Source organism: Columba livia, chromosome 24 (genome assembly GCF_036013475.1).
Source record: "Columba livia isolate bColLiv1 breed racing homer chromosome 24, bColLiv1.pat.W.v2, whole genome shotgun sequence".
NCBI lineage: Eukaryota > Metazoa > Chordata > Aves > Columbiformes > Columbidae > Columba > Columba livia.
This window is the reverse complement of record NC_088625.1, coordinates 276,620-304,329: the sequence shown is the minus strand read 5'-3', so window position 1 is coordinate 304,329 and position 27,710 is coordinate 276,620. Positions and strand designations below refer to the sequence as shown.

General features: G+C 57.0%; 3 protein-coding genes and 1 long non-coding RNA gene across 6 annotated transcripts in view; 3 read left to right on the top strand and 1 right to left on the bottom strand.

Moving 5' to 3' along the window:
* The first annotated feature begins 45 nt into the window (after positions 1-45).
* Positions 46-8,900, top strand: UBE4A (ubiquitination factor E4A). The gene is made up of 18 exons (XM_065040089.1): positions 46-485; positions 573-685; positions 1,158-1,310; positions 1,416-1,575; positions 1,673-1,875; positions 2,103-2,294; positions 2,785-3,118; positions 3,344-3,470; positions 4,308-4,615; positions 4,818-4,950; positions 5,447-5,634; positions 6,004-6,104; positions 6,195-6,308; positions 6,787-6,961; positions 7,037-7,217; positions 7,613-7,760; positions 7,994-8,151; positions 8,329-8,900. Exons 1-18 carry the CDS (start codon positions 188-190, stop codon positions 8,465-8,467), a joined length of 3,225 nt encoding a protein of 1,074 aa, XP_064896161.1. The 5' UTR covers positions 46-187; the 3' UTR covers positions 8,468-8,900.
* Positions 8,435-12,237, bottom strand: LOC110357557 (uncharacterized). Its single transcript, XR_002411275.2, has 2 exons — positions 11,770-12,237; positions 8,435-11,256 (listed from the first exon to the last, which is right to left on the bottom strand). It is a non-coding gene; the product is annotated as an uncharacterized LOC110357557 (long non-coding RNA).
* On the top strand, positions 9,037-10,216 carry ATP5MG (ATP synthase membrane subunit g). The gene is made up of 3 exons (XM_065040138.1): positions 9,037-9,188; positions 9,381-9,541; positions 10,030-10,216. Exons 1-3 carry the CDS (start codon positions 9,125-9,127, stop codon positions 10,126-10,128), a joined length of 324 nt encoding a protein of 107 aa, XP_064896210.1. The 5' UTR covers positions 9,037-9,124; the 3' UTR covers positions 10,129-10,216.
* Positions 12,238-12,330: 93 nt separating the features above from the next.
* KMT2A (lysine methyltransferase 2A) overlaps positions 12,331-27,710 on the top strand; it is a 36,665-nt gene continuing 21,285 nt past the window's right edge. For all 3 annotated transcript variants that reach the window (XM_065040035.1, XM_065040034.1, XM_065040033.1), the window contains exons 1-10: positions 12,331-12,693; positions 19,042-19,111; positions 19,787-22,455; positions 22,867-23,044; positions 23,408-23,642; positions 24,141-24,205; positions 24,366-24,728; positions 25,318-25,391; positions 25,990-26,118; positions 26,965-27,078. In XM_065040035.1, the coding sequence (XP_064896107.1) occupies positions 12,346-12,693; positions 19,042-19,111; positions 19,787-22,455; positions 22,867-23,044; positions 23,408-23,642; positions 24,141-24,205; positions 24,366-24,728; positions 25,318-25,391; positions 25,990-26,118; positions 26,965-27,078 (4,245 nt within the window). In that variant the 5' untranslated portion in view covers positions 12,331-12,345. The remainder of the gene's footprint in view (positions 12,694-19,041; positions 19,112-19,786; positions 22,456-22,866; positions 23,045-23,407; positions 23,643-24,140; positions 24,206-24,365; positions 24,729-25,317; positions 25,392-25,989; positions 26,119-26,964; positions 27,079-27,710) is intronic.

Genomic DNA, 27,710 nt, shown 5'->3' with positions numbered 1-27,710 from the left:
TCAAAAGCACCGCCTCCTCTCTGCCCCGCTTCCGGCGCGCGGCGCTGACGTCTGTTCCCGCGCGCCGAGGTGACGCGCAGCGCTGTGGGGCGGTGCGGCCGGTACCGGAGCCGCCGGTCGCCCGCCCGGGGGCCGCGGGACGCAGGGCGAGCGGCGGGCTGCCCGCATGGCGCGGCCCTGAGGGGCCATGACCGACCAGGAGAACAACAACAGCATCTCCGGCAACCCCTTCGCCGCGCTGTTCGGCTCCCTCGCCGACGCCAAGCTCTTCGCCGCCGCGCAGCGGCACCGGCAGCGGGCGGGCGGGCCCGAGGAGCCCGCGGGCAGCCAGGATGACTCGGACAACAGCGTCTCCGAGAGCCTGGACGACGGCGACTGCTCGGTGGCCGAGATCAGCCGCTCGTTCCGCTCGCAGCGGGAGCTGTGCGAGCAGCTCAACACCAACCACATGATCCAGAGGATCTTCCTCATCACGCTGGACAACAGTGAGTGCGGGGCCGCGGGCCGGGGGCGCCGGGCGGGGCGGGGGCTCCACCGGGCAGGGCCGAACGGCCGCTCCGTGTTGCCCGCAGGCGATCCCAGCATGAAGAGCGGGAACGGGATCCCGGCGCGCTGCGTCTACCTGGAGGAGATGGCGGCGGACCTGGACGAGCAGGACTGGCTGGACATGAACAACGTGGAGCAGGTGGGCCGGGCAGCGGGCGCTCTGCTCTCCCCGCTGGCAGCCATCGGCCTTATTTCCCCGACCTGCGTCCTGAGCGCAGCCTGTTTGCCCAAGTGCAGCCTGGAGCTGCCGTTCCGGCCTTGCTGGAAGCAGCCACGGGGTTTTGGGGAGCGAGGCGGGGAGAGGTTGAGGCTCTGCTGCTCCTGCTCCTCCTGCTGGAGGCCGCAGCGGTTTGCTGGCGCTCGCAGAGGTGTCGGCCACTCCAGTGTTTTTCAGTGAAAACAGCACTTGTCAGGGCTGCTGCTGCTCTGAAAGCGAACTGGCGTACCCTGAGGGCTCGCGGGGTCACGCTGTCACTTAACCAGGGATGGACGGTGAACGCTCTTCCCGGCAGAAATAGTTTAGCCTGTTAATGACCCGGGGCTTCTTTTTCTGGAGGGAACGCCTCTCGGCCAGGGCGTTTCACTGTCTGTCTGTCCACACCGCTGCCCAGGCCCTGTTCACCCGCCTGCTGCTGCCGGAGCCGGGAAACCACCTGATCCACATGACATCCGCCTGCGCGCAGAACCTCTCGGCCGAGCGGGACGCGGGGGAGAGGCAGATCCTGCGCTACCTCTACGCCTGTTTCCAGAGGGCGCGAGAAGAGGTGGGCGGGTGGCGGTGTCACCCAGCTGCGCGGTCCCAGGTGGCCACGCTGAGGTCTTAGTGGCCAGAGGCAGATGCCCCAACGCCGTCCCGTTCTTCCATGCAGATAACCAAGGTCCCGGAGAACCTGCTGCCCTTCGCCGTGCGCTGCCGGAACCTGACGGTGTCCAACACCCGCACCGTCCTCCTCACGCCGGAGATTTACGTCAACCAGAACGTGTACGAGCAGCTGCTGGACCTGATGCTGGAGGCGCTGAGAGGGGCGCGTAAGTCCCACTGGGGAGGTTGGAAAGGTCACGCGTACACGCGCCAAGGCTTGGCCTCTTGAAGTATCGCAAGTAATGGGCTTTACTCCCCTGCCAGACTTTGAAGATGTGACCGAGTTTCTCGAGGAGGTCATAGAAGCCTTGACGATGGACGAGGAGGTGCGGACGTTCGGGGAGGTGATGATCCCGGTGTTCGACATTGTCTTGGGCAGGATCAAGGACCTGGAGCTCTGCCAGATCCTGCTGTACACCTACCTCGACGTGCTCCTCTACTTCACGAGGCAGAAGGACATCGCGAAGGTGGGTGCTGTGCCCTCACAGCAAGCTCCTCGCGGGTTCTGCTGCAGGGGCACGTTTCTAGGGCCTGATCTGTTGAGGTCACACCCACAGCACAGTGTAACAACCCCCTCGTGTGTGTGCTCTTGCCCCTCTTCTCCTCTCCGAAAGCCTGTCCTGAACCCGACGGTTTGTGGGGTCTTTTACTGGGGTTTTACACACCTGTCAGCGTGTCCCTCTGTGTTCTGTAGGTTTTTGCAGGCTACATCCAGCCCAAGGACCCCAGCAACGGGCAGATGTACCAGAAGACTTTGCTCGGCGCCGTTTTAAACATCTCCTGCCTGCTGAAGACCCCCGGCGTGGTGGAGAACCACGGCTACTTCCTGAATCCCTCCCGCTCCAGCCCACAGGAGATCAAGGTGCAGGAGTCCAACATCCATCAGGTGGGCTGAAGTGCAACTGTGCCGCTTCCCCGCGCGTTTCCACGGCGTCTCGGTGCCCGAGCGCTCCCGATGCCACGTCAGGGCTTGAGTCCCACCAGATTTAAGAATCTGGGCTGTGACAACGTGAGTCTCAGAAGCACTGTGGGTTCTCCGGGTGTAACAGCCGCACGCAGGATATAAACACAGGAGTGAGTTGGGGCACAAGAAGTGCTCACGGGTTGGGCTTCCCCACTCACACGTTCCTTCAGGTCATGGTTGCTGCTAAAAACACATAGATAATGTTGGTTTTGGTTCCCGTGGAATCAGCTTACCTTGCTTTTGAGGCTTCCCCCCATTATTCTGTGGTGCCAGCCCCAGGATTTGAGCTGCTCATCTGAAGGGTGATTAATTAGAAGCGTCCTGGCCGTGATTGACTCGGAAAGCCCTCGAGGAGTGGGAGAGGCAAAGGGGTGAGAACGAGTCCCCCAACCGCGCTCTGTCCCTGTCGCAGTTCATGGCCCAGTTCCACGAGAAGATCTACCAGCTGCTGAAGAACTTGCTGCAGTTGTCTCCGGAGACGAAGCACCGGATTCTGTCCTGGCTGGGAAACTGCCTCCACGCCAACGCGGGCCGCACCAAGATCTGGGCCAACCAGATGCCAGAGATCTTCTTCCAGATGTACGCGTCCGACGCCTTCTTCCTCAACCTGGGCGCGGCGCTGCTGCGGCTGTGCCAGCCCTTCTGCAGACCCAAATCCCCGAAGCTGCTGAGCTTCAACCCCACCTACTGCGCCCTGAAGGAGCTGAACGAGGAGGAGAGGAGGAGCAAGAACGTGCACATGAGAGGTGCGCCAGAGCTCGGGGAGCAGGACAGCGAGCGAGGGGCCTCCTGACCGCTCCTGCTGTGTGCGCAGTGAGGGCGAGTCACGGGAAGGGCTGGCGAGGGAAGAGCTGAACACAAATAAACTGAAATGAAATGCTGCCCAGCACCCCCAGCAGTGGCTTTGTGCCTTCTGCTGGGCCTTCTGCACGCCCTCCTCGCCAGCCTGACACAGTCACTTCTCGTTCCAGGTTTGGAAAAGGAAACGTGTCTGATACCCGCGCTGAGCGAGCAGGAGCCAGAGTTTGCCAACAGCTACAACCTGGTGACGGAGAACCTGGTGCTCACGCAGTACACCCTGCACCTGGGCTTCCACAGGTAACCGTGCTGCCGCTCTGCTCGTTTCGGGGCTGCCGAAGCGTTAAGTCCTGTCTGATGTGTGTAAGTAACTTGTATGCTCAAGCTGTAGGCACCACATTGCCCCTGGGCTGGTTTCAACCTCTGCACGGCCACATAAATCTGTAGTAAATACAGAGCTGTGCTGCCGAGTACCTTTCTCTGTGTGTTCTGACTGAGGTTTGAGGTTTGAGCTGAGTGATTCTGGAAACAAACTGTTCACTGGTGCTCGCAGTCAATGTCAAGGGTGTCAGGGGCTCCGTGTGATTTAGAGAATAAATACCAAGCGCTGGGTGTCCGTGGGTCGCTCAGTGTCCCCTTTCCTTGGGGAAGAGGCTGCTGGGATCTCACTTCTCCGCTACAAAGCGTCTCCGTGGCAGAGCAGCTGTGAGCCCTCCGAACCGCCCCGGCGAAGGGATTTGACGTGAGGCAGCCGCCCCTTCCCAGGAAAGGACGTGTTATTTTTCTCAGCTTCCCTTTGCAGTCGTTGCCTGGATACTGCCAGGTCACTGCTGATCCAAGTGCTGTCCCCTTCTGCTTTATTCTCTAAATATAGAAATAGATGAAAAACGGACGCAAGTGCTTGTTGCTGGGGAAGAATGTCACCTCGCAGGCGTCTCTTGGGCTCACCGGGTCCATGACCTCACTAACCCGAGGGGGTTTGCCGCTGCGCCGGCTCCTTGTCTGCGCCTCTGCGGAGGGTTTTGCGGGTGCTGTCGGTTTCCCAGGCCGCTCTGGCATCTCCCAGCTTCTGTATCGCGTACGTGCTCTGCGCTGGACGTACGTAGCTCTCATCTCCTTGCCTTGTTCTGCGGGCAGGCTGCACGACCAGATGGTCAAGATCAACCAAAGCCTCCACCGCCTGCAAGTGGCGTGGCGAGAGGCGCAGCAGAGCTCCAGCCCCGCGGCCGACGGCCTCCGCGAGCAGTTCGAGCGCCTCATGACCATCTACCTCTCCACCAAGGCAGCAATGACAGAGCCGCAGCTGCTGCAGAACTGCCTGAACCTGCAGGTGTCCATGGCGGTGCTGCTGGTGCAGCTGGCGCTGGGGAACCGTGGGACGGAGCTGCTGGAGCTCAGCTTCCCGCTGCCGGCGGTGGAGAACAGCGCCTTGGCCTACGTGCCAGGTGAGCCGCGCGTGCTGCCGGCGCTCGGTCCCTGTCCTGTCCCAGCGCGGGGCTGCTCACGCAGCGCTGCGTTTAGAGGCGTTGCGCGTGTGCGGCCTCGTTCCTTCAGGTGTTCGTAGCACCCGGGTTTCCTTGTCACTGGGGCCAGAAAAGGGCAGAATGAGCCGCCCCGGGGGATCTCACATCCAGTCTCTGTTCACAGAATTCTTTGCTGATAACCTGGGCGACTTCTTCATTTTCCTGCGGCGTTTCGCTGACGACATCTTGGAGACTTGTGCCGATTCTCTGGAGCACGTCCTTCACTTTGTGACTGTCTTCATGGGTGACGTGGAGAGGTGCGTACGGCCCGGCGCTGAGCCCCGCGTGCTGCTCTGCCGCGCTGGGGTGCCTGCGGTTCGTACAGCCGCAGGCTGGTCTCCTGGGAAGAGCCGAGTTCTGCCCGCCGTGGCGCAGCACCAGGCCCTGCCTGGAGGACACGGGCTGCGCACGAGGCACAATTGGGATTTGGTGTCTCAATACTTGTTCAGTTGCATGATGCTCATCAGCTCGAGCCGCTCCGGTGCTCGTTAAACAAGGCGTCTGCAATTGATCTGTTTGGAGTAGCTCTATGAATTCTGCTCGGTAACGGAGCGCTGAATGAAATTGAGTAGCTTTAGTGATCTTCCTGATAAGCCTTTGCCGCACACTCTGCATTTCTGCTGTTCGTTTGTTTGCACGTGTAAACACCGGGTGCTGCTGTATGGACGGGCGCAGCGCCTGGAGTCTCCCAAGCAGCCCGGGCCCTGCTCCTGGCCCTTAACACCATCCTGGATTTGCTTTTTCCTCTCGCAGGATGAAAAACCCTCACCTGCGAGCCAAGCTGGCTGAAGTGCTGGAAGCCGTGATGCCTCACTTAGATCAGGCCCAGAACCCGCTCGTGTCGAGCGTGTTCCACCGCAAGCGAGTGTTCTGCTCCTACCCGAACGCTGCCCACCTTGCCGAGGCGCTTATCAAAGTCTTTGTGGATATCGAGTTTACCGGTATGTGCGGGAGGGGAACAATTGTTGTGTGTCTGTAACGCCTGCAGGGTTTGAAGCACGCAGCTGAAAACAAGCCGGTCCTTCTGCGCTTTGTGAAGCTGCTCAGCGCTGTTAGGCGGGCAGCATTCCAGCAAAGCGTCTTCCCAAACTTGTACCTCGTGCATGCTGCGGATCTAGAAGGGATTTCCAGAGCTGAAGCTTTGCAGCTCGGTCCTCACCCGTCCTCTCTGCTGCGGGAGCGGCTGTGCTGCTTTCAGATGGGTGACAACGTTTCTGCACAGGAACTTTGTTCCAAACAGACTGTGAGGAGGACTTGACAACCCCTGCGTGCTGCCCGCCTGAAACGCTCTCGCTTCTGCTTCTGTCTAGGTGACCCGCACCAGTTTGAGCAGAAGTTTAACTACCGCCGCCCCATGTACCCCATCCTGCGGTACATGTGGGGCACCGACTCGTACCGGCAGAGCATCAAGGTGAGCACAGAAACGTGTATGTGTGTGTGCAGCTCCGTGCGTGCCGCGGGGACGGCGCTGGAGCTGCAGCCGTTCTCCCGCTCCTCGCAGGCGCTGGCTGATTACGCCTCGGAGAACCTGGAGGCGATGAACCCCCCTCTGTTCCTGCGCTTCCTGAACTTGCTGATGAACGATGCCATTTTCCTGCTGGATGAAGCCATACAGGTAGGGCTGAGCTGTCGGTGTCACGTCGGGAACCGTTCTGGCTGCCTGAAGACGCCTGCAGCATTGCTGAGAGGGACTCAGCCAGGCTCGAGACGCCCTCTGTGGTTTGTGATTATCAAATCCCTTGGCCTTTTGGCAGGCACTTTGTCCTCACAAAGGGTTTTGCCTCCAGGCAGCTCTCCCTGGGGTCTGCAAGGCCAGTGCCAGGGCCGCTCCTGTCCCTGGTGCGTTACGGCTGTCTCGCCACAACCTGTGGCTGATAGAAAGGGCTTTTATGGGGAGCTTTTACCTGCCGTAAAGGCAGGTGATGTGGATGTTGCCCATCCAGGTCTGAACGTTTATGGACTTTCTACAGTTTGTCTAAACAAACATTCTGTGTTTTGTGAGACCGTTGTGGTTGTTGGTGGCCTTTTCGGGCCCTCAGCCGGCGCTGCCCGTGTCCCCGCGCTCCCACACGCGTCGCGCCGTCTCTTTGCAGTACCTCAGCAAGATCAAGGTCCAGCAGATCGAGAAGGACCGCGGGGACTGGGACGGCCTGTCTCCGGACGCTCGCCGCGAGAAGGAGGCCAGCCTGCAGATGTTCGGGCAGCTGGCGCGCTTCCACAACATCATGTCCAACGAGACCATCGGCACGCTGGCCTTCCTGACCTCAGGTGGGGACGGCGGCCGGGAGCCCAAGGAGCGGGAGGGACCGCGCGGAGCTCAGGAGCTGTCGGTCTCTGTTCCAGAAATCAAGTCGCTGTTCGTGCACCCTTTCCTGGCCGAGCGCATCATCTCCATGCTCAACTACTTCCTGCAGCACCTGGTCGGCCCCAAAATGGGAGCGTTGAAGGTCAAGGACTTCAGCGAGTTTGACTTCAAGCCGCAGCAGCTTGTGTCGGACATCTGCACCATCTACCTAAACCTGGGGTAGGTGACAAGGGACAGCTGGTGCTGGGGTGGCAGGAGCCGCCCTGGAGCCGCTGGGGGGATGTCCTGGGCGGTGTCCCCTCTGGGCACGGCCCTGACAGAGCTGCTCTGCAGGCCAGGACGGGCCTTTCGGGAGTGTGCTGTGCTCTTTTGTCATGATTTTAATTTAAGTTACCCAGGGAAGGCAGCAGCAACCCAGCTAGCAGGGGTGGAAGTTACACCAGTGACGGTTACGTTCATGCTGGAGAGGACCTGAGAGAAAAGCTTAATTACCATCCCGCGTTTTCCCTCTCTCTGAGCTCTGCGCCGTGATAATGCAGCTGCTGTGGGGACTGTTTCACAGTAGGATAAATGTGGATTTTTAAGCCGTTGCTCTCTTTTAACCCATGGTCCAGGGACGAAGAAAACTTCTGTGCCACGGTGCCCAAGGACGGCCGCTCCTACTCACCGACGCTCTTTGCCCAAACTGTTCGGGTTCTGAAGAAAATCAACAAGCCTGGCAACATGATCGTGTCTTTCAGTAACCTGGCTGAGAGGATCAAGGTGAGAACCAGAGCAAATTGAAGCTCACGGAAGAAGGGGGAACTGGCTCCAGGCGTTGTCTGCCACCCGCGTGTCACTGCGTCTGTGCTGCGGAGCGGGATTTCGGGGAGCGGGGCTCCCTGCGGGGCTCTGGGGAGCAGCGGAGAGGACTGTAAATGCCTTAGGTGTGATTCAGGAGCAGGCGTGGCTTTGGAAGAATGAGCCTGAGCCTAAGCGCCGTGGGTGCCCCCCAGTCTCTTGCAGACCGGCAGCAGCAGGAGGAGGAGACATACGCAGACGCCTGCGACGAGTTCCTGGATCCCATCATGAGCACGCTGATGTCGGACCCGGTGATCCTGCCCTCCTCCCGCGTCACCGTGGACCGCTCCACGATAGCCCGGCACCTCCTCAGGTACACCGTGCCAGCCTCACGCTTTGCTGCGTTCTGGGGGCCTGTTTCACGTACCCAGTGACGCCCGCTCTCGCAGTGTCAGAGAGATCGTGCTACTTTTCCTGGCCTGTCCTCCTCCTTTTTTTTCCTCTCATGGGGCTGGAATTGTCTGAATAATCTCAACACTTTGTCTTTCAGCGACCAGACGGATCCTTTCAACCGGAGCCCCCTCACCATGGATCAGATCAGACCGAACACGGAGCTCAAGGAGAAGATCCAGCGGTGGCTGGCGGAGAGGAAGAAGCAGAAGGAGGAGCTGGAGGAATCGCTGAACTGAGAACCAGGATCTCGTCCCCAGACCTGCAGTCACGGGCCAGATAAACTTTGCAGGGGTAGCGGCTGGAGCTCCGGGGTCTCTCCTGGGACCTTCCTCCCACCCCTCGTTCTGTCTTTTCCTTTCAAGACTTTCTCTTTACTGTTGAGACTTTCTGCTGCACTACAGCTTTGAGCCTCTGCCTCAGGGGAAGACCACGGTCCCTTCTGCGGCCTGGCACCCCCCCGTCGCTTGTTCTTTGCGTGGGCCATGTTCCTTCCCTCTGTTCTGTTCCGTTTAAACTCTGTAACAGTTCAATGTGAACGCGATGCCTCCGCGGCCACAGCAGCTCTGAGGGCTGGATGCCAGTGCAGGCTGGAGGGGGACGGTTCTGCCAACTTGTACTTGGCGCTGGGAACGGAGGGGCGTTGGAATTAAATCTAGATCTGATCTTGGAGCCGGTGGTGGAAGTCTGGCAGCTGTCGGAGCGGGGACCGCGGGTGGGAGCGGCAGCGCCCGGGGCTCGAACCGCGATTCACGGGCGGCGCGGCGCGCCCCGCCCCGCGGGGTCCTCGCCACGGGCTGCCCGCGGCGGACGCCTGCCGGGCGAGCGGGCGGCAGGCGCTGCGCGGGCAGGCGCGGCGGCGGGGTCCTCGGCGGCGGGGTGACATTCAGGGCGGCATGGCGCAGGCGGCGCAGAAGCTGGTGCAGCGGGTGGCGGTCCGCGGGCCGCAGCTGCTCAGCGGTGAGCGCGGGGAGCGGGGCCGTGCCGGGCGGGAGCGGGGGGCGCGGGGAGCGGGGCCGTGCCGGGCGGGAGCGGGGGGCGCGGGGAGCGGGGCCGTGCCGTGCCGGGCGGGAGCGGGGGGCGCGGGGCTGAGGGCCGGGCTCGCGAGGCCCCGCCGGTGTTCACACGCCGTTGTCCCGTTGCCGCCCGCAGCCGCCGTCGCGTACTCCAGGCCGCGCCTGGCCACGTTCTGGTTCTACGCCAAGGTGGAGCTGGCCCCGCCGACCCCCGCGGAGATCCCGCGGGCCATCGACAGCATGAAGGGGCTGGTGCGCGCCTTCCAGAGCGGCCGCCTGCGGCAGCTCACGGTGAAGGTAACGGCGGGGGCGGTGCTGCGGTGGGGGGAGCCGCCCTGGGGCCGGTTCGCGTTGCCGCGGAGAACAGCGGAGCGGCAGCGCTCGGGGACCTCGGGGGAACCCGGGGCCAAGAGCTGCGGTGCTTTGCTGCTCTTCCTGCCCTGGCCGGGCTGTGTCCGTGTCCCAGGGAGGAGGGACCAGGGCGGCAGATCCAGCCCCGCCGCTGCCGCAGCCTCGCGGTTGCCGTGCTCCCCGCATCTGCGGGAGAAACGATCTTCGGGAAGGGCAGTAAGGAGCAGGAACGACCAGTGATGCTGTACTGAGCGTTTGAGCCACCGCAGCGGTGTGCTCTGCCAAACGTCATCAACGCTCCCGAGCGCGTTGGCTGTTTTGCTGAAGCTGTTGCCGCGTGATCGGGTTGAGCGCGTGGCTGCTCACGCGTGGGGCTGGGCTGCGGGAAGCCGCTGCAGGGCCAGCGATCTCACGGGTGCCTTTCTCCCTTCCAGGAGGCGCTGCAGAACGGGCTGGTGGCCACAGAGGTGCTGATGTGGTTTTACATCGGGGAGATCATCGGCAAGCGCGGCCTGATCGGCTACAACGTCTGAAGACGCGTCCTTGGCGGCACCATCTGCGGTGCTGCAGTCCCGCGTCTGTGGCAGGGTCTGTGACAATAAAGACGGGAACCCATGTCAACCTGTCGTGGTTGTTTGGCCCGGCCTCGGAGTGGGGACAGCTGCCGGGGTCCCCCGGGCAGCCCCACAGCTCGGTGACGCTGCGGCTCGTTACCGCCACTGCTCGTTAGCGCGCCTGCGCTCTGGGGCAGCTGTGGTGCCTCAGCCGCAGCGCTGGGGGAGGCGTGACAGCCCCAGCTCCAGCCCCAGCGCGCAAGTATTCCTTGTTTCTGAATGCATTTCACATCAGCCAGCAGGATCCAGAAGGAAAGGCCAGTGCTTTATTTAAAGTATGCAAAGGCACGTGCCGTGGTGTACATTGTGGGGTGTATATTCCACGTGTGCTGCTGGTTTGGGGTGCGACTCGGCTGTGAGGATGAGCAGAGCTTTGCTGTTTGTGTCACCGCTGCTGGCCACGGGTGTCAGCGGTCCCGAAATCCACAGGCTTGCTCATTATCAACCAGCTTTTGTGGAGATGTGTACAAAAACCTGGTGCGCTGCCTCCCCTCAGCAGGTTCTCAGGAAATATCTGTAGGAGTTCTCTGAAGCCAGCAGCTTTGTTGGGGTAGGACTTAACTCTTTTTATTGCCTTAGAGGATGGTTCCTGGTCAGTGTTCCCTCTTTTTGACCTCAGAGGAGGTGACGCTTTCTCACCAAGGGCACAGGTAAATCTATCCAGCCCCAAAGCCCGATGCCCCAGCGAAGCAGCAGGTGTGTGTGCTGGCAAGGGTGAGCAGCAGCCCCAAAAGCTGCCCCTCCCGGGACCTCTTTGCTCCTGTTCACCAGCCCATCGCCCAGCAGATCAACACCTCTGAGGGGAACTGGCCGGGCCCCCGGGTGGGGGCGTGCAGCACATCTTCTTTAATAATGGACGGGTAGAGAGCTCACGTGCGGGATTTAAAGCGTGGGTTTGATTTGCAGGTTGGTGCGCGCCGGCGCCCTGCCCCGTTCCTACCTGCACCGCTGCTCCTGGCGCGGGGCGGCGGGCCCCGTGCACCCCACTCCATGCAGCTGAAGGGTTAAGCTGGACTAGCGAAGCTCGGGAATGCTCTTCCACGCTCCCTAGAGAGACAGAAACCACCTCATTTTAACGTTTTCCCCTACGAAGGTGCTTCCAGAGCAGAACACCCGCAGCGCATCGCGTGTAAACCCGCAGATTTGTGAACCCAGTGGGTTTCAGGAGCTTTTCTGCGCTCTGTAACGTCACAGATTTTGGTTCTTCCGTAGGGAGCAAACAGCCTTTCCTCTTTGCTCTCTCTGTTCAGTTAGTGAGCTTTATAGGAAACGGGTATTTTACGTCTCCCAGACAGGGGTTTTGTAACCAATGCTCGTGCTTTGCAGTGCTGTTTTTCCCCAGGGACACACCGGCTGGCCGTTATCCCCTCCTTGCGCTGCCGTGCACGATGGAGCTGAGCCTGTGCCGCCGGGGGGCAGCGGAGCCGGTGCCATTGCCGTCCCTGCCCCTGGAGGTGGCCCCGGGCGGGACACCGGACCGGGCAGCAGGGGGAGCGGGAGGGGACTCAGAACCCCGGTCAGCTGCCTCGGGTTCCTCGGCGCGCCGCCCTTCGCGCCTACCTGGGCGGCATCACCTGCTCGAGAGCAGCTCCCGGGCAGGCCCCAAGCTCCGCATGGGCCCTGGGGATCCCGGAGGGGCCTGTCAGGCGGCCCCGGCCCGCGCTCCCGCCTCGCCGCGGCCCCGCACCTTGGGGGGGGTTGGCGGGGCGGTCGCGGCCCGTATGCGCGGTCCCGGGCGCCGGCGGCTCCCGCTCCCGCTCGGTATAGCTCTCGCGGTTATGCGGGCTGCCGGCGGCCGGATTATGCGTCAACCAGGTTCTGGGGCTCGCTCGCGAGGTGCCCCGCGCCTGCATGGCTCTCCAAGCAATGAGCAGCCGCGACGGCGGGACGCTGCGCTATGCAGGGCGCGGGGCAGCTCTGGGACCCGGGCCCAGGACGCTGCATATCACCCAGCGTTATGCCGGGCTACCACCCGTCGCGCATGGTTTACTCAGGTGCCCGGGCGGCGGGATGGCGGGGCCCCGCAATCTGTATTGCGCACCCTGTTATGCAGGACCTCTGCGGGCCGACGAGGAGATATCCAGGGCGCGGGGCGCGGCCCGGCCCCGCTCTCTGGCTCGTCGCCTCACAGTAAAGATGGCGCACAGCGGTCGGTGGCGCTTCCCTGCCCGGCCCGGCAGCGGCGGCTGGGGCCGCCGGGGGCCGGGGGGATCCCGGCTGCGGGTGCCGGCCGTGCGGAGCCTGCGGGCCGCCGAGGCGGCGGCGGCGCCGGCGGCGGCGGGCGAGGAGGAGCGCGGCGGCCCGTGCTCCGGCGGGGCGGCGGGAAGCGGGGGAGGCGGGGCAGCGCCGGGCTCCGGCGGCTCCGGGGGCCCCGCGGCCGGGGTGGGACCCGGCTTCGACGCGGCGCTCCAGGTCTCGGCCGCCATCGGCATCAACCTGCGGCGGTTCCGCGCGGCCTGCGGCGCCGAGGCGGGCAGCGGAGAGGTGAGGAGGGGCGGCGGGAGGGGGGAGCGGCGGCGGGGCGGGAGGGCGCGGCGCGGCCCGCGGGTCCCGGCCACAGCATCCCCGCTCCGCCCCGGCGGGCGGCACACCCCCTGCCCGCGCCTCCGGACACACCTACCGCGGGGCCCGCGCCGCCGCTCCCCGCACAAAGGGCGCGCCGGGGCCGCCGCGTCTGCCCGCGGGGCGGGGGGGGCGCGGCGGGCGGGGACCGGGTGGGCACCGGGCGGGCACCGGACGGGCACCGGCCGCCCCGCTCCCCGCGCGCGCAGCTGCCGCGCCGGCCCCGCGCCTCCATTCTCCTCCCGCCGAGGGCGCGCTCCCGCCCGCCACCGGGAGGTAGGAGGCGGCCGGGGGGCGGCGGTTCCTCGGCCCGCGGGGGGAGCGGGGCCGGGCCCGCGTTGCTCGGCGATGCGGAGGATGCTCGGCGGGGTCACGCGTCCTCCGGGGGCGGGGATCGGGGACCGGGGGCCGGGGTGGAGGCCCCTCCTGCCGCTGTCCCCGCCCGGGGCAGCGGGCCGGGGCGAGCGCTGCGTGGCTCCTTTGCTCTTTTTGGTGTTTTTTTTGGGGTTTTTTTTGAGTTGCTCATCTTCCTGCCTTCATTTTTTTTTTTTCGAGCCTTTCTAAGGCAGCCAGAGCAAGAGTCTGACAGCAACCCACCTATCGACAGAGCAGGGAAGACATGATGGGGGTGTGTTACTACAGGCTGCAGCCTTCCTCTCCCCATCCTTGTTTTGCTGCACTTGTTAGCTGCGTCCTTGCGCCAGCAGCACAATTTCCCGGGCCCTTTGTAGCCAGAGTGCTTGGTTTATTTTGTGAAAGGCCAGTTCTGTCTCTTCTGTGGGCACATTGTCAGCTGTGGACTGGGTGAGCACATCCTTGTCTATAGTTTGGCCTTTGAATCAGCACTTCCTTTGCTTCTTCATCGCTGGTAATATCAAAGTTTGTTAAAACATGCACAAAAGTACGGTTTTCTTGCATCTTTCCCGCTTGGTTTTGGTGTTTTCTGGTGGGTTCCATGAAGTGGAGCTGGTCAGTCATGGCCGAGCCGGAGCAGTTTTGGGGCTGCGGAGTTCCAGCCCCCGCGGGCTGGGTGCGGGGAGCAGAGGGCTGTGTTTGCAGGCACAGGGCTGGTCCTGGAAGCACTTTTACCCTTGCCAGTGCAGCACTTGGGGCTTTCGCTCAGCCTGCCTGCCAGCGTAGCGTTTATTTTAATGCCCCTGCACTAAGGCACCTGCTTGGGTTACTTGTCCATTTTTCTGTTTGCAATAGACCGGGCTCTGTGGAATTTACCAGGTGGATTTGGAAGCAGTGAGGATCTCGGAGTGCTGCTTCAGTGGCAGAAATGACTGAAGTCTGGCTAACCAGCCTGACCACAGAGTTCACAACTCGGCAGGTTTTTATGGGGGCAGAGGCGACTTGCTTTGTTTCTTTTCTTTTTTTCTGCATTCTTGGTGCTGGCAGCTGGTGAAGACAGGCTCTTGTGGATCTTAAGAATTCTACTTCTTGCATCACTTCTCTATTCAACTACTAAACCCTTCAGTCTAACAACATCACACACAGCAGAAAGCGATGATGAAAGTTCTTTGTGGCTCGGTGTCTGTAGGCTGAGATTCACCCGGCCGCTCGCGAGCAGGGCAGGGGTAGAACCAGGGTGCTTTTCCTCACTCTCAGTTTGCAGCTGGTGCTGAATGGGGAGGCTCTGGTGCTCGTGTGGCACCCGGCTTCGGGTGGGGATGTTCTGCTCTAGGGCTCAGCCGTCCGTTGGATAACGCCTGATGCCCGTTCCCTTTGGCAAGGCCAAGGGTGCGAGCCTGCGCCAAGCTGGCGTTCTGCATCGGGAATGCACTTTGGGTTGTTGCTTCGAGTTCGGGAGCCTGTGGCGCTCAGGGGAAGAAGCTCTCCTGTCCTTTTCTATACAAATCCTGCTTTGCTTGCTTATTTTTTTGACCTCTTGGTGGCATGCTGCATTCCGGTGTTCACTTGTGCAAGTACCTGTTGAAAGTGCTCATTGCCATCAAAATTTGATGTAACAACAAAGTCCAGAGCAAGCGTTAGGCTCGATCTTGCCCATTTTGTGGAACCAAACCGGTCTGTTTTCTTGTCTAAAAGGTACCGAATTCTGGGATGTCCCTGTGTACTCCTCAGGTTTCTGGTGACTCTACAAATCCTTGACATGTGCTGCCGCTCGGTATTTCGCTGAGTTATCCTGAAACTGGCTCGCTTTAAGGCAACGACAATACGATACTTGATTTTGGCACCACAAGAGCTGGGGGGGGACTTTTTGTACAGTAATGCTATAACTGGTTGAAAACGGTGGCATTTGTACTGTGCGTTATCCTTTCTGCTTGATGTGAGTGTGCTTCAACATGAAGGGAAATTTGGTGTAACAAATCGAGACAACACAACCACATTTAGTAGAAAAGAAGTTTGCGCGTAGTTGTTAACTATCTGCTGTGCCTGTGGGTTTGGAGCTCCCTCCCCACCCCTGGAGTTCATCTGCAGCTTTGGGGCATGAGAGCGCGTTGGATGCGCGTTGACACTTTACTCTGTAAATCTGCATCAGCTTGAATGTTGCAGAGAGTTGAGGTTTGAAACGGAACGTAGCGGTGATGATGGCGTCTCTAGTAACGCCACGGTAATTATACACGGATCATGATTTTTTATGAGGTGAACGTTAGAGTCTCAGATATTCGCTCGCGGTTTGTTTTGAGATGGTACGAGATCCACGTGCTGCGAGGAAGGAGCAGCTTCCCTGCCGCCGCCGTCGCGCCCGAGCTGGAAGTACAGGTCGTTTCTCTGTTCTACGGCATTACGGTTCTGTCTGCCTCAGAAGCTCCTCTCCTGGCCTTAGGCTGAGCGGTCGCTGTGGGACTGCCCGGGCGGTTACTGGGGAAGCAGAGGTGCAGAGCCCGTCCTGTGGCTGGTAACGGGATCACTGCCTGTGCTCGGGGAGGCTCTGCTCGAGGTATTGGTATAAAACAGGAGTGAAGGTGGTACAGACCAAGAGGTGGAGTCCTTCTCTGGCTTTTTCACCTTTCTGAAGACTCAAACCTTTGTCAGAAGCGTGGAAACACAAGGGCATGTTTTAGCCACCCTGGTGAGTTTCCCGTTGCCACCATTTGGTCAGCGTTGTGCAGCTCTCAGAACCCTTGGAGGAGCTGTTTGGTGAAGATTTTTGGCGGACAGGAGCTCGGGGTTCTCCACGAGAAGCTGTTTTTGGTGGGAGGTGGCGGTGGGTGGCTGAGGCGGTTCAGAGGCAGCAGCAGCGTGCACTGACCCGTCCGCTCCAGGGGCTCTTCGACGTGTTGCTTCCTTCAGCTGCAGAGCCTGCAGGACAGACTCCTGCAGCCGTCTGTCTCGCTGCTCCTTCTGTGTTGTCATCAACATGCTGAACTACAGATCTTACTGTACCGCGTTTGGAGGAAGCGAGGGAAGAGACTGGGTAGCTCTCTGAGTCAGAAGTTCACTTCTCAGCCTCTTCTGGGTGAGGAACCTGTATTTGGCACTTGTTGGAAGGTGCCCTCATCCCCTTCAGCGTCTCCCCCAGCCCAGGCTGCTCCGTGTCAAAGTGTTGGGAAAGGGCACACAAAGGGAGTCATGATGGGATGCTGCATCTTGCATCTCCCCAGCGCTGGCAGCCGCTGGGGGTGACCTTGGCAGAGTGTGCGTTCTTGCAAGCTACTCAAACATGGTGCTTCTCTAGCACCTTCTCCTGGACTTTGGAGCTGGTGTGAAATGTTGCTGCAGCCGCAGTGAGACTGCTGCAGGTGCTCCGAAAGGTGTCCCTCTCTGTTCAGAGGGGAACTTGTACATCAGAATTTCTCCTCCAGGATGGGACTGGGGCTCTGTGGAAAGCAGGGACCTGTAGTGGTTTGTTAGTGGGCTGCTGCGGTAGGTTAATCCATTCCGCTGCTCATGGTTTGGCCAGATAGCGAGAGCCTGGCTGGATTCTCGCCTCCTGACATGGAATATTCTCATTTTCCTGCTGGCAAGACTCTCTGTGCACTCAGTAGTGCCTGTAAGGAGCAACTTGCTCTTTTTCATTCTAAAATCAGAACCTCATCCAGGTCAGTGCGTAGCAGTAACCCAGGTGCTCTGCCCCTTATTCATGGTGTCACATCGCAAGCAGTGGCTTGGGAGCCTCTCCCTGAGCTCCCAGGTGGCTCCGCTCCCAACACAAGCGCACCCGGCACTGATCTGGGGGCTGTTTGTTGCCAGCCTCCGAGGATGGTTGCTCCGCTGGGGGGAGAGGACTCTGGTGGATATTGTGCCATAGTTACTAAGCAGGCTTCTGAATGAGCTTCTAAAAATAGCTTCTGTCTTTCCAAGAAGATGAGGTGCTGTGTAGTTGGGGCCAAACCCAAGATGGTGAGCAGGAAGAGAAGTGAAGCATTGTTCAGATAACTCCATTGTAGAACTAAATAAACCTGGTCAAGAGCTGATGGGAACAGCTGCGTTGCTGGTGTGGTGCGTCTGACAGCTTTGGTGGCCGTCCCGTGCAGCTTCACGGGTCTGTGGCGGTACGGGCTGCGCTGTTATACGTCAGGCAGGTCGGAGCATCAGGCAGGACCTGCAGGGTGGTTTCTCATTTGAGGGTGGATTTTCATGTCTTGCACCAGGCAAGCCTTCCCTCAGCCTTTCATCCATAACCCCAGTGGCCTTTGTTGCGTTGCGTTATTCTTCCTCAGGTAAATGAGGTCATGTTCCAAACCGTCATGGTTTTTAATCATTCTCCATCTGTCGTGCTTTACAGTCACTTCTGAAAAACTGGAGGGAGGCTGTTCCTGCTTCATTTGCCGCCACGCTGGGTTTTGGCGTATGGTGGCCAACGGGATGGGGTAGCCTGGCCGGTGCGCACTGCTGTTCAGTGGCCTTCTCAGACAGTGACAGCAGCCGTTCTGAGGTCACCGACATACTCATGAGTGTCACTGAACAGACGTGAGTGATGTATTGGTCATGCTACTTGTAAACGAAGGCAGAGTGATCATTGTGCAGAATGGCAGGGAATGAGAAGAAATGATCGTTCCCAGGCTACCAGGCCAAAGACAGAAGTGATGTATCCCGTTGGAAAAGCAGGGTAATGGCTCTTGGTTTAGAAGTAATGTGGGTTCTGGTTGTGGATTGTGAAGGGCGATTGTCAAAAATACAGAAAGCGCTGATTTCGTAGCCACATCTCTTCCTTTGTCACGAGAGGTTTGCAGTCGCTGGCCAGCGGTCAGTGTTTCATCCACGTGTAAGTCGAGCACTGGTAGCTGGTTTTAGCATAAGGTGTTATTTTAGATTACACTGAACTGATGTGCTGCTCTGGGCAGAGGTGCTCTCATTCAGTCTTGTTAGTAAGTCTGTCTGTCCGTTGCTCTTCTGAGGGTAATGTTGTTTCTGTGGCGTTTGGGTGGAAGCGTGCCGGTGCCAGAGCCGGGTCTGCGTGGCGCTGCCGCGGGAGGGTTTGTCGGGGCTGCTCTTTTCACAGGAGGCTCGACGCTGCCGAACGTAAAGTCTTGAGGTGAAGTCGGACTAGGAAAGCTGGAACAGCATAAAAACAGAAACTTGGCAGAAGTTTTGGTGGCAGACAAATAGGATTTGACCCATCTTACCGTGAACAGAGCGCCTTTAACATCATGGGGACAAGCTTTCCAGTGGAGGTCAGGTTTTCGTCTCTCCTAGAGGCAAAGTCTGAAAACCAAAGACCAAACTCAAACCTCCAAAAAACCCGCCTTTACTGGAATCGAGAGTCAGATCTTTAGGAGAGTTTTCCTTGACCTCGCACAATGTTACCTGCATGGCTACTGGTTTCATTATTCTCCGGAATGTGACAAGCAGTGAAGGTTGTGCTCCCTTAGCAAGGAACACTTTTCTGATGGTGACCCCAGGGTGCTCGGGCGGAATTAGAGACCTCAGGTGATTCTGCTCATCCACAGAGGCTTTGAAATGAGCTTGGAGGAAGTGAGTCCACACTTGTGCTAGAAAAATAAACCTGGAAACACTTCTTTTGCTACTCAAGGGTAGTTTGGGTAGTGGTTCGAGAGCAGACCTTTGTGGTTTGATATGAGCGGCAGGCTTTACGCATTAAGGGTTTGTTTCCATACGTGCTTGTCCTTTGTTTCCCCAGAACTCTTTTTGATCATTCTGTAGCTGTAAACTGTAGCTGCTTTATATGTATCTATAGAAGTTGTATTTCCTTTTTAGCAATTGTTTGCTAGAGTAACAGGTGGCAGTATGTTACCTGGGGAGCGAAGATCCTCCGGAATCCTTTAATGCTTTGATCACGGTGAAGTTCGTTTTCGTGTTAATATCCACATCTTCAAATTTCTACCCCCTTTGTCATTGCAGGATGAACAGTTTTTAGGTTTTGGTTCAGATGAAGAAGTCAAAGTACGAAGTCCCACCAGGTCCCCCACAGGTACGTCCCAGTCGCAGGGCTGCAGGTTGACTTTGTGTTCTCCTGGGTGATGATTTTGCCTCTCCTGCTCGTTCCATCGAATCTGATCCGCTGTGAAAGCCACCCCGGGTTGGACTCTCTGCGTCTGATCTGTTATGGAACAGGGAATCTTTGAGTAAAAGAGCTACACTGATGACATCAGTATTTGAAGCGACCTGGTAGTGTTTTGGAGAGGCAATCATTTTAATAGTAAGGACCTAAAACTGGTTTGAATATTTCAGTGTCTTTAAATAGACTTATTATCAGCTGCAACTGGAAACAAAATGAGCGTAGAACACTTGAGGATAAGCTGCAGCCATAGGCAACACTGTCCTTAAGGAGGATTGTTGCCTCTCAACAACAGGTTGATAGTGGTCCTGTGCCATTGCATATAGAGTTGCTGTGAAAAGGCTTGCATTTAAAAAAATATATATATGTATCTACTTCGTGTTTTGTATGGGAAGAAGTTTGTGGGGACGGTACTCTTTGTGTGTATTGATAACCCTCTGTTTTTGTGTGTTGATTAGCTGAAAAGGCTTGGCAGCATGTACAGGCAGAGTGACTGACACTGAGTAAATACTTGCATGAGCTGGGTGGTGCTGATCCGACACTTGGAGAAGTTTAACGTGTGCTCTGCGTTCTCTGCCTCCCTCGCAGTTAAATCGAGCCCACGGAAGCCTCGCGGGAGGCCCCGGAGCAGTTCTGACCGAAGTTCAGCTGTACTGTCAGACTCCTCGTCAGTGTGTTCCCCTTCGAGCAAGTCTGAAAGCACATCCATGGAGAAAGTAAAGAAGAAGGAGTTGAAGAGCGGGGAAAAAAGGCGAGGAAGACCTCCAACGCTGACGAGCGTGAAGTTCAAGCTGTCACAAGTAAAGGACGCGTCGGACGTTCAGAAGGGCAGTAAAGAAGAAAAGGAGAGTGTGAAAAAAATCAAAAGGTCACCATCCACTACGTTTCAGCAAGCAACTAAAATCAAGAAGTTAAGAACTAGTAAGCTCTCCCCACTGAAATCCAAATTTAAGCCTGGGGCAAAACTTCAGATTGGGAGGAAGAGCGTTCAGATGGTGCGCAGGAGAGGCAGGCCGCCGTCCTCCGAACGCGTCAAGACTCCCTCCGCCTTGGTCGTAAACTCGCAGCTGGAGAAGCCCCAGAGGATGCGCAAAGAAAAGGATGGCACGCCACCCCTCACGAAGGAAGAGAAGACTGCTGTCAGGCAGAGCCCGCGCAGGATCAAGCCCGTTCGCATTATACCTTCCACCAAAAGGACGGACGCCACGATCGCCAAGCAGCTCTTGCAGAGGGCGAAAAAAGGGGCGCAAAAAAAGATTGAGAAAGAAGCGGCCAAACTGCAGGGCAGGAAGGGGAGAACCCAGCTCAAAAACATCCGGCAGTTCATTATGCCGGTTGTGAGCGCGATCTCTTCACGGATTATTAAAACACCCAAACGGTTCATTGAGGACGAAGACTACGATCCTCCTATTAAAATATCCAGACTGGAATCCACACCGAACAGCCGGTTCAGCGCTACATCTTGTGGCTCCAGCGAGAAGTCCAGCGCTGCTTCTCAGCATTCGTCTCAGATGTCGTCAGACTCCTCGCGGTCCAGCAGCCCCAGCGTGGACACGTCCACAGACTCCCAGGCTTCCGAGGAGGTGCAGACGCCTTCTGAAGAGCGGAGCAATACTCCGGAAGTTCACGCGCCGCTGCCCGTTTCTCAGTCCCCTGAAAATGATAACGGCGATAGGAGGAACAGGAGGTTTTCGGTAACGGAAAGAAGTTTCAGCCAAAGGACCGCGAAGAAGCTGCCAGCCTTACCGAGCGTGCCGCAGCAGCCCTCCTCGTCCTCCCCTCCTCCCCCTCTGCTCACGCCCCCGCCGCCGCTGCAGCCCGCGTCCAGCATCTCGGACCATACCCCCTGGCTCATGCCGCCCACCATCCCGCTGGCCTCGCCCTTCCTTCCCGCCTCTGCCGCGCCCATGCAGGAGAAGCGCAAGTCGATCCTGCGGGAGCCCACGTTCCGCTGGACCTCCCTGAAGCATTCCAGGTCAGAACCGCAGTACTTCTCCTCTGCAAAGTATGCCAAAGAGGGGCTGATCCGCAAGCCGATATTCGATAACTTCAGGCCCCCGCCGCTGACGCCGGAGGACGTCGGCTTTGCATCTGGCTTCTCGACGCCAGGTGCGACGGCTCCAGCGCGCCTGTTTTCTCTCCACTCGGGAACGCGGTTCGACATGCACAAGAGGAGCCCTCTGCTGAGAGCGCCGCGGTTCACGCCGAGCGAGGCCCACTCCAGGATCTTCGAGTCTGTGATTCTGCCCTCGTCGGTTGGCCGCAGCGCCGCAGGGACCTCCGCGGCGGGCGTCTCCTCGCGGAAGCGGAAGAGGAGAGTATTCAGCCCCATCCGCTCGGAACCCAGATCTCCCTCGCACTCCATGAGGACGAGAAGCGGGAGGCTCAGTACCTCGGACCTGGCGACTCTCACCCCGCAGTCTTCTGTCTCTTCCTCCTTAACTAGCATTTCTGTTAGTTCTCTTGCCACTAGTGCCTTAAACTCAACTTTTACTTTTCCTTCCCATTCCCTGACGCAGTCTGGGGAGTCGGCGGAAAGAAGCCAGCGGCCGAGGAAGCAGACCAGCACTCCGGCAGAGCCTTTCTCGTCCAGCAGCCCTGCTCCTCTCTTCCCCTGGTTCACGTCGAGCCCCCAGACAGAGCGAGGCAGAAACAAGGACAGGGCAGCAGAGGAGCTCTCCAAAGATAAAGACGCTGACAAAAGCCTGGAGAAGGACAAGAGCAGAGAGAAAGACAGAGAGAGAGAAAAGGAGAACAAGCGGGAGTCAAGGAAGGAGAAAAGGAGAAAAGGGTCGGAAGTTCAGAGTAGCTCGGCTCTGTTCCCAGTAGGTAAAACGCCCAAAGAAAAAGTTGTCAGCGAAGATGTCGCAGCATCGTCATCTGCCAAAAAACCTGCTGGGCGGAAGAAGTCCACAGCAATAGATCCCGCGGCAGACGTTTCCACCGCCGCTCTGGGAGACGCGGCAGCCGGCAAAACCAAAACGTCCAAGAAGGGCAGAGGGGGGTTAGACAAATCGGATCTGGACCTCAGCCCCACCGTGCCGTCTGCGGAGAAGGAAAAAGCCCTGCGTCTCTCTGCTCCTTCCTCAAGCACTGTTAAACATTCCACGTCCTCCATCAGCTCCATGTTGGCTCAGGCAGACAAACTGCCCATGACTGACAAGAGAGTGGCCAGTCTTCTGAAAAAGGCAAAAGCCCAGCTATACAAAATCGAGAAGAGCAAGTCCCTCAAACAGGCTGATCAGCCAAAAGCACAGGTATTCCTTTCCCCAAGTTTGGTTTGGCTTGGTTTTTTTCTGGAGCGTAGCTTATTTTGAAATTACACTGAAAGTCACAAGTAGCTTTCGTATCCTAAGCGTGAAGAATTACCGTGCCGCGCTAAGCAGCTGTTAGTACAACAGATGGCAAATGGTCCGAAAACGAGGAGCCCTGGGCAGAAGCTGAGGGGGAGAGGGAGCTTCTGTGTAGTCGGCTCAGGAGGGAGCTGCGCGCGTTTGTGGAGGTCAGGACAACGTAGCTGCTTATTAGGTTTCTCTGAGTAAGTGCTCATCAAGAGCACTCACTCACGGTTCACTCTTTTCAGGTTATTTACGTCCGTTACACGTTCCCCAGCCTCACTTGGGTACCTTTCTTAGGAATGCTGTCTGTTCTCCTGTTCTGAATTCCAGGGACAAGAGAGCGATTCGTCAGAAACGTCAGTGCGAGGACCACGCATCAAACACGTTTGCAGGAGAGCAGCTGTTGCGCTGGGCCGCAAGCGGGCGGTGTTTCCTGATGACATGCCCACTCTGAGTGCCTTACCGTGGGAAGAGCGGGAGAAGATACTGTCTTCCATGGGGAACGATGGTGAGTTAAGGTTTTTAGTTTTCAGCTGTGGGTTCGTGCTTTAAATGGGGACTGCGGGTGATTAACAGTGGAAGGGCTGTTAAGCAGCTCCAGGCTCTCCTTGACGATGCCACTCAAACAGGGTTCATCCTTTTACTCATTGGCCATCGTTGCGGACCTGTGTTCTGCGCTGAACTTTTGGTCTGCTGAGGGATGTGAGTAGATGTATGTGTGCTTAGATGTGTGCGTACATATACGTACAGGCTCACGCGCACCGCTCGTGTGGCTCTGCAAGTGAACTGAGGCGTAGTGGAATATATTCCATTAGCAAACTGGACGCATCTTTTGCCATGAGTGGGTTCACACTGGCAATTTCTTTGATAGATAAGTCATCGATAGCTGGCTCAGAAGAGGCCGAACCTCTGGCTCCACCGATCAAGCCGATAAAGCCGGTCACCAGAAACAAGGCGCAGCAGGAACCGCCGGTGAAGAAGGGCCGGCGCTCGCGGCGCTGCGGGCAGTGTTCGGGCTGCCAGGTTCCAGAGGACTGTGGCGTCTGCACCAACTGCCTGGACAAGCCCAAGTTCGGTGGGCGCAATATAAAGAAGCAGTGCTGCAAGTAAGTGTGTGCCCGAGGAGCGGTTCGGCTGAGCCCCAAGCTCCTGTTCTCAGGGTGCTGTTTCTTTGGTGTTTGTACACATCATCCAACAAAGATGTCTCCAGGCGTCATTAAGAAATACCACGCTTCCTTGATTTTCCTGTAATTTCTTATACATATCACTTAGCCTGAACCTTTTGCTTTTTTAAATTGCTGCATTAATTTGATCTTGCCAAACTAGACAATCTGTCTGAAAAGGCAGCAACTCAAGTGGCACCAATAAGGATTGTTGTGGTATGAAAGCGGTTTATAAAGCGTAGCTGTGAGAATTGCACGAAAATGAGAAGTTTGTTTTACATATCTCTGAAGAGGGGAGAGAAAAAAAATGAAGATTTATTGGGAAAAGGTGGTGGGTGTATCAATAATGGCCTTTTCAGTTTGTGATGTTGAATATTTACAGGCTGCCCTCTTCATGTCTGCATTTTTCTTCTGATTTCCTGACACGTTCTCTCCTTGCAGGATGAGGAAGTGTCAGAATCTGCAGTGGATGCCTTCCAAAGCGTACCTGCAGAAGCAAGCTAAAGGTAGGCTGAAAGGCTGGGCGCGCGTGCGGCGCCGGGCAGACGCCGTCATCTCTTACGTTCTGACATCCCAGTGTCTGTTTCCTTGTTTTAAAAAGCCAGCGAGTCGTTTGAAGTCACGCTGGTTTATCCATGGTGCTTTATTGGTGCTTCTTCTTCCTAGCTGCAAAAAAGAAAGAGAAGAAATCGAAGACAAACGAGAAGAAAGAAAGCCATTCTGGAAAGAACCAGTTGGACTCCGGGCAGAAACAAACTCCTCAGGCCGTCATAGCGAGAGAAGACGCTGCTGTGAAGAAGAGCAGCGAGCCTGCCCGCAAGCCCGTTGAGGAGAAGCACGAGGACGGGAATCCCTCCGGCCCGGTGCCGGAGCCCAAACAGGTCCCTGTGGCCGGCACCAGGAAGACGGGCAAGCAGGCGTCCCAGCCAGCGCCGCCGCCGCCGCCGAGCTCCGCACCTCTGAAAAAAGAAGCACCTAAACCTGCCGCTTCTGAGCCTAAGAAAAAGCAGACTCCCCAGCCAGAAATAGGTAAATGGGACTGTTTATCCTCAGTCTGTTTGCGTGACGTTAAGTAACGATACCGCTAGAAGCTGTTGGATTTTAAAACTGGTGAATGCTTTAAGATCTGCTGAAATCAAAGCAGATTATTATGGATTTTTTTTCTTACAAGTAGCTGCCGTTTCCCTGAAGTACAGTGTATGTTGGGGCCAGGAGAAAGATGGCCGTGTTCATTCTGATTTTTAGTCGTGTAGTCTTGGCAGTGTTGAGGTCTGTTTTCAGTACCCTTAAGCCTGTTGACTGTTGGCAGTCGGAATGTCAAACAAGAAGAATACAATCTTTTTTCTAGAAAAACGCCGCGTGTTTCTCGCACGTGGCGCAGAGCAGCGGGGCAGCGGCCGCCGAGGCGGCTCCGGGGCCTCTGTGGCTTCGCACCCAGAATGCTGCAGATTTTCGGCAGAGGAGGCTGCGCGGGCCGCAGCTGGGGAGGTGCAGTCGCACGGGGGGAGGTTCTGGTCGAAAACTCATCACGCCTTACCCAGCTCATTTTTTTCCCTTTTCTTCTCTACAGGTGGCTGTTAGTTACTTGAAATACTCATAATTTTTCCCCCCTTCCTAGGCACAGAACAAAGCAAACAGAAAAAAATTGCTCCCCGTCCAACTTTCCCTGTGAAACAGAAACCAAAAGACAAGGTGAATACTGTTTTTTGTACGCAGTCAGTGCATTTCAAGAGCCTGGAACTTCTGTCTGTCTAGAGGGTAGAACTGTATTACTTACCCCTTTGGCAGGTTTTTTGTACTCGTCCTTGTGGCAGTACGCAGATACCAAAGTACCTGGCATATGCCTGAGATTGGGTTTAGATGTTGGCTTGTTCTCTGAGGTTTGTACGGTTTGGGGTGGAGGCTGTTCTGTAAAACGCGGAACTGCCTTCGGCTCAGAAACAGCTCCATTATAGAAAAGAAAAAGATAAAGAGTGATTGAAATGTGAGGAGCGCGTGGGGACTGGCGAGAGCCAGAGCCGCCCCACTGCAGCGTGCGGACCAGCGCTCTGCTGGGAGCAACGTGGCGGTAGAGGAGCGCACAGCAAATTGAGTTAGGAATGTAACTGTGCGTGGAATGATCTCAGGAAATGGTTTGTGGAATGTTGCTTTCTTGCACCATTTGCACACTCGGTGATTCTGAAATGGTTTGGGGGTTTTCTCTGTGAGTTACCTGCGGCATTGAGTTTAATTTCTGGTTGAGTTTTCCTGTGCGGGGCTGGGATTAACGCAGGCTCCTTTACTTGAGCAGGAAAAGCCCCCTCCCATAAGCAAGCCCGAAAGCAGCACGCTGAACTTGCTCAGCACTCTGACTAATGGCAGCAGTTCCAAGCAAAAGCCACCCCCAGATGGAGTCCACAGAATCCGAGTGGATTTCAAGGTAGAGGACAAACTGTTTTAAGTGTTTGAATGTTGCCTGGCTCTGAACCCGGAACCAGAGCCCCTCGAGAGCGCGGGCGGTGGCCTCTGGTGTGTGGGGTGCCCTCAGAGAACTGCACGTAGGAGCCTTCATGACAAGTCGCTTGATTTTTAGAAGCTTGTTATGCCTTTTTTTTTTCTTATGATTAGAGTACTGGATGAAGAGACCCTTAAAGCTTTAAAACCTTAACTGTCAATGTGTGAGGATGAGCAAGACTTTGAGGTTTATGAAGAGTTATTCCATTAAGATGGAACTATAAAACCTTACCACAACTTGAGCCAACAAGATTTGGGGAAAATGTTAGTAACTTGTAATTCACGACATTTTGGGAATATCCGGGGTTTTTAACTGACAAATCATGTACTTTTTTTGAACAACAGTGTTGAAAAAATAAAAATTAATATTTTCCTAATAATTTTTCAGTCCATCTATAAGTGTTGATACTGGAGATTATAGCGAGATCTCATAAGTGTTTTTTTTATACAAATATGGAATCCTAATAAAGTCTAATTCTTCCGAAATTTCACTTTCAGTAATAATTGTGCAATCGTGAAAGCTTTGTCTCGTTGCTTAGGCCGGCTTTCCGTAGAAGGAAGGCCAGCGCCTTACTGAGCCCTCTTGGCCAGAGCAGCGCCGAGAGGAGCCTGTTGCAATATTCGCTGTAACGCAGGTAGAAGCTGAAACAATTCAGTTTGAGGCCGCTTAAGCCCAGGCACAGAGCGCGTAGCGCAGCCGTCAGCGCGAGCACTTTGTACTGCTGTTGTGTTGCCTTGTTCTGCATGGTGACGTCTCCTTTTGTACTTGCAGGAGGACTGTGAAGTGGAGAATGTTTGGGAGATGGGTGGGTTAGGCATCGTCACCTCGGTACCTATTACTCCCAGGGTGGTCTGTTTTCTCTGTGCCAGCAGTGGACACGTGGAGGTAAAGCATTGTGTTCTGCCCTTCGTGACTTAGTTACAGCGCCGTGTGGTTAGAAAAAATAAAGAAATAATATCGTGACCTTGATCCAGGACAAATTAAATAGTAGCTGTAAATCTGTCCTTGCTTTGTCCCAAGATACCGAAGTTCAGGGTATTTAAAAGCAGTTGGGAAACTTCTGCAGCGCTCACTTGGCAGGTGAACAGTATTAGATGTGCAGAACTGTGTAACGGGGAGCACCTGCGTCTCCTCCTAATTTGGTATCCCAGGTCTGACGTAAAGCAGGGCTTTGCCTCTTCTGAACTCGGAATAAGGAAGGCTGCCCGATAAGGTCAGAGGGCTTTAGGGGCTGCGCTTGCTGAGAGCTGCAAGCCATTCCCGAGACGTGACCGGAGGAATTCTGGTGCTGCACCAAGAGCTGGGTTTGGCTTTGAGATGTGTCAAATGCGCTGCCACGTACAGACAGTGAGGCCAGCTGGCCTGGGGAGGTGGTGCTGGCGCTCCAGAAACGGCTCAGTTACGCTGAGGGAACGGGGAATGTGGATGTGGATGTCCCTTGGCTTGAGGACCGTCCAGCGGGGCTGGAGCCGTCCCCTGCTCAGGCAGGTTGCTCATGGGGACAAGTGATTCACGTG